At 35.9% G+C, this 4,855-nt stretch overlaps 1 protein-coding gene across 1 annotated transcript; it reads left to right on the forward strand.

Moving 5' to 3' along the window:
• The first annotated feature begins 524 nt into the window (after positions 1 to 524).
• LOC142619769 (caffeic acid 3-O-methyltransferase-like) lies at positions 525 to 4,048 on the forward strand. Its single transcript, XM_075793044.1, has 4 exons — positions 525 to 1,234; positions 1,980 to 2,290; positions 3,023 to 3,087; positions 3,551 to 4,048. Exons 1-4 carry the CDS (start codon positions 804 to 806, stop codon positions 3,857 to 3,859), a joined length of 1,116 nt encoding a protein of 371 aa, XP_075649159.1. The 5' UTR covers positions 525 to 803; the 3' UTR covers positions 3,860 to 4,048.
• The last annotated feature ends 807 nt before the right edge of the window (positions 4,049 to 4,855 follow it).

The following is a 4,855-nucleotide window of genomic DNA, read 5'->3' on the forward strand; positions in this document are numbered from 1 at the left end:
TTCAGTCGATGGTCGGGTATCAGGTCGGGTCTCTCTTTTTCGCTTGTTTTGAGCTTTGGATTCTTTCCTTATAAAATTAAACCTCCAAAATTAATAATGTTTGGATTTTGGATTTTACGTTGTAAAAAAAAAAAAGGATTTTACTCTTAATTTAATAAAAGAAATTAATTATTCAATGCCAAAAAGTCAAAGTAAGTTTCAATAGTAAGTTTTACTTAACTCAACCTGTAAAGAGATGAAATTAAAAAGGGATGGAATTAAATGAAGTTTAAAGATCATCGTGCTTCGTAAGCTGTGATAAGATAAGTTGATCAAGCCAAGTCCCAATCATAGAGTTAAGCTTAAGTTTAATGTATACTGAACACGTGTTTGTATCATACCTGAGCAGTATTCAATTATATAACGTGTTTTGCTTATTTACTTTTTTTTTTTTTTTAATACATTCTTCAACCAACTTTTTATAATTTATCAATCACAATTTTATTTTTTATGACTATATCTAGTGCATCTAGTGTTTTATGGCTATGTTTTGTTCATTTACAGTACTCTTCACAAAAATAGAGTGACTGTAGATAAAAAAAGATTTGCCCATTTTGCGGATGCTGTAGTGTTGTACACTTGTACATGACTTTCGAGTTCGCACTTCCTTTTTTGCCAATGATTTTGGTTATAGCTCTTCCATTGGAGATGGTAATAAAGACGCCATTTTGAAAGTTCGAACTACAAACTTCGAGACTCGTGGATCAGAAGATTCAGAACCCACACCTCTTACATTGAGATCCGTGGATCCACAGGGACGTGAGATGAGTAGCTCCGAACAAACTCACCCGAATCCGATAACCCATCATGAAGAAGATGAAGAAGAAGTGGGAAAATTGGCGGTCCGGTTAGCAAACGCGGTGATTCTTCCGATGGTTCTGAAGTCAGCCTTGGAACTCAACATCATTGAAAAAATCATAGACGCGGGCGCCGGCGCGTTCCTCTCACCTTCGGAGATTGCGGCTAAGCTGCCCACCAAGAACCAGGAAGCGCCGGTTCTGCTGGACCGGATGCTTCGGCTCTTGGCTAGCTATTCCATCCTCAAGTGCACGCTCCGAACCAGAGGAACAGACGGAGAGACTGAAAGATTGTATGGTGTGGGACCCATTTGCAAGTTCCTCCTTAAGAACACAGAGGAAGGCTCTGTTGCTCCTCTCTTCTTGTTGCATCACGATAAGGTCTTCATGGAGAGCTGGTAATTATTCATTAATCCCATGCTTTCTCATCCTGGTTAGTAGTTTTTATCATATTTATAAACTCTGTCAATTTTGCTTTTCAGGATTTTTTTTATTTTTTATTTTTAAAGTTGGTTCTTTAGTAGTTTAGTTCAAAATGTTATGTTACACATGTTAAAATAAAAACGAAAAAAAAGTAAATGATCATTTGGGCTATGTGGTTTAAATGGTTGATGCATAACTGAAATGACCTATACAAAGTGATCACTGTATATAGTGATTATAAATGAATTTATAACTCATACTATTGTCGTCGAATTCTATTGATTTTTCTCTCTCAAAAAAAAAAATTCCATTGATTTTTTTTTTTTTGTGTGTGGTACTAATGGGTTTTTAAAATGTGTCAATTATGCTTTTCAGGGGTAGTTTCTTTAGTAGTTTCGTTGAAAATGTTATACTGCACATGTTAAAAAAAAATGTAAGTGATTTGAGCCATGTGGTATTAATTATAAATGGTTGTTACTTGATACACAACTGAAATGACCTATACAATGCGTTCATTGTATATAGTGAGTGTATATGAATTTATAATTAACACTATTATACTCAAATTCTATTGATATTTATATTGGTCTACTCCTGTATACTCTGCAGGTGTGCTCCTCGAAGAACTTTGAATTATTAAGAATTTGAATGTCTAATCTAATGCGTTTTAACTTATTAAATGTTATGGTAGGCTTATTGAAGAGTCATGAATTTACGCAGGTACCACTTGAATGATGCCATACTAGAAGGAGGGATTCCCTTTAACAGGGCATATGGGATGACAGCATTTGAATACCCTGGAACGGATCAAAGGTTCAACATGGTATTCAACCAGGCTATGTCGAACCACACTACCATGATGATGAAGAAGATACTTGATGTGTACAAAGGGTTTGAAGGCCTTAAAGTGTTGGTTGATGTGGGTGGTGGAATTGGAGTTACCCTTAACATCATCACTTCAAAATATCCTCAGATTAAGGGCATCAATTTTGACCTGCCGCATGTTGTATCTGATGCACCTTCTTATCCAGGTAGTGTATTGGTTCTTTCTTTGACTTGGGAGTTAATGATACTTTAAGGTGTAAACAAAAATAAATATTGGGTTCTGTCATTCTTTGTTCATGTGTTTGATGATTGTCCCCTGACTCAATATCTGTTGCTATTAATGTCATCGTTAAGATAATAGTTATCCCATGACTCACTCAATGTCTTTGGCTAAATATTCTCATGCTCATAAGTCAAATATGCCATTGACAGGGGTTTGCTGATTCAGTTTTAAAGTAGGGAGAAGCTTGAGTTCTGTTGTGAACTTGGTTTTCTGATTTAGTACTAAGTAGTACTAGTCTGGCTTGTAAACTCAATGCTAGTTGTGTTTGTGTTGTGGTTGTTTCTTAGCTTGTTTCCGTTTGCTTAGTTGAGGTACTCTCTGGGCTTGTCTTGGGGGGTTGTAGCTTTCTTGGTTGTTGTTGTTGTTTTTTTTTTTTTTTTTTCTGATGTATTTCAGACCTTAGGTCTGGTGGGATGCTGTTGTTGTTGCTGGTTTCCAGCTTGTGCTTTAAAAATAATTTCTTGATTATCGACAAAAATAAAAATGCCATTGATGTCTTTATTTTAGAAATAAAGCTGTCCCATGACTCATATGTGTTGCCAAACAACCGTGATGGCCCTTTATTTTTCACTTCTTGACCAGTGATAAATGTGAACTTCTGGTTTGATCAAATGTTTGCTGCTCTAACCTTTTTCAAAAGCATGTCATGGTGTAGGTGTGGAGCATGTTGGGGGAGATATGTTCGAAAGTGTTCCGAAAGGAGATGCCATTTTCATGAAGGTAAGTCTTTATGATTCTGTCAATTCTTTTCACTGAGCTTTGTAGATTTACTTTGTTGTTCAAACCAAATAACCATCTCCTTAATGTTATAAAAGCTAAAATAAAATTTAAAGACCAACATTACATTATGATCCTAGGATAAGGATTACTAACAAAGTAGGTTGGCTGGTGGAGTCATAAAAAGACTGGAGTCATAAAAAGACTATTGTATGAAACCTCTCAACCCCATACTGTGCCATAACCATGGCCTTGATTGTGGGGAGTTTTCCCTTCTTGAGCATGTGAGAGAGACATTTCCCCATAGATAGTTCTCTCTCTCACTCTCATCATTTTGATGTTGTATTTTGAGAAAATATACAATTATATATGCAGTAATTTTGGCACCAATGCAACCATGCCCGCAAAAAAAAAAAAAAAAAAAAAAAACTTTGTTCTCCAATATCTTAGAACTTGAAATTTGCAGTGGATACTTCATGACTGGAGTGATGAGCATTGCTTGAAACTTCTCAAAAATTGCTGGAAAGCTCTTCCAAACTCTGGGAAGGTGATCCTTGTGGAATACATTCTTCCCGTGGTTCCTGAGAATAATGTTTCATCCAATATCGTTTTTGAGATAGATTTGTTCATGTTAGCTCAAAACCCAGGAGGAAAAGAAAGGTCTCAAAAAGATTTTGAGGATCTAGCTATTAAATCTGGATTTTCAGGCTGTGAGGTCATATGCTGTGCTTACAACGGTTGGGTTATGGAGTTCCACAAGACAGCAGATCTATAATTTGCTAGTGTAACATTTTCTTTTGTTTTGCTGTTGCTATTTGTAGCTTATTTTAATGTCCGACACCTTTGGTCTCAATAAATTGACTGTTGCTCCCTTTTCAACTATGTTAAACTTTTCAGTTGTAGCTTATTTTAATGTCCAACACCTTTGGTCTCAATAAATGGACTGTTGCTCCCTTTTCAACTATGTTAAACTTTTCAATTGTAACTTGTAAGTGATACTTAGTTTGTCATTTGTTGCTGATGTTTTTGTTGGTAGAATAATTGAAGTGACTTGTAGTAGGTATAATAATCTCATGTAAAAGCACAAATGCACAATGTGGAGGAGTTTTTTTTTTTTTTTTGAAGATAAGAGGAATGATTCTCATTTGCCGCGTGTCAAGTCCGGTTTAAAAAGATGCATAAATGTGCCTTTACATGGAGATACAACGTTATCATTCAGGGAAAATAAAGTAATCTTCTGTAGTCCTATGTTTTTGTTCCTATTGCACTGCAAATGTTAATATTTCTGTAGCACATTTTAGCTGCAAAATTTGATTCTTTGTCTCAACAAAATTCTCCATGTGATATGATGTGAAAACCAGTGAACTTTTAGAGTTAAGCAGTGATATGAAGGAATAAATTGCTAAACGTGACCTTGTTTTCAGTGAAAGTGTTTGCTTGATGGAAAAATTGTACTTTAAGGTAACTTCAAGGCTTCTTCTCGCTCTAGCCTTGAGGTGGTCTTGACTTGAGGATGCTATCCGACTTTGTGTTGGTTGTAGGCTCAGATGCTTTGTTGATTTGACCTTGTTGCACACACATTTGTCTCACGGCCTTATCACTTTACGGATGCTAACAATAAACTCCTTGGTGTGCTGGGAAATGATGTGGGGACACAATATAGATATGATATATACTTCTATACACCTAAGCAAGAAAATGCAGCGAGAGTCTTTAGAACGACAACGGAAGCTCTTGAACAGGAAGATTGTAACTAAGATACTACCTGCCA

This window comes from Castanea sativa, chromosome 12, assembly GCF_040712315.1.
Source record: "Castanea sativa cultivar Marrone di Chiusa Pesio chromosome 12, ASM4071231v1".
In the NCBI taxonomy this organism is placed as follows: Eukaryota; Viridiplantae; Streptophyta; class Magnoliopsida; order Fagales; family Fagaceae; genus Castanea; species Castanea sativa.

What these genes read in the sequence shown, in the direction of transcription:
- LOC142619769 (XM_075793044.1), top strand. Translation starts at nt 804, where the DNA reads ATGAGTAGCTCCGAACAAACTCACCCGAATCCGATAACCCATCATGAA. An exon ending in TGATGCACCTTCTTATCCAG is followed by an intron (nt 2,291 to 3,022) that starts GTAGTGTATTGG and finishes GTCATGGTGTAG; the next exon opens with GTGTGGAGCATGTTGGGGGA. An exon ending in GAGATGCCATTTTCATGAAG is followed by an intron (nt 3,088 to 3,550) that starts GTAAGTCTTTAT and finishes TGAAATTTGCAG; the next exon opens with TGGATACTTCATGACTGGAG.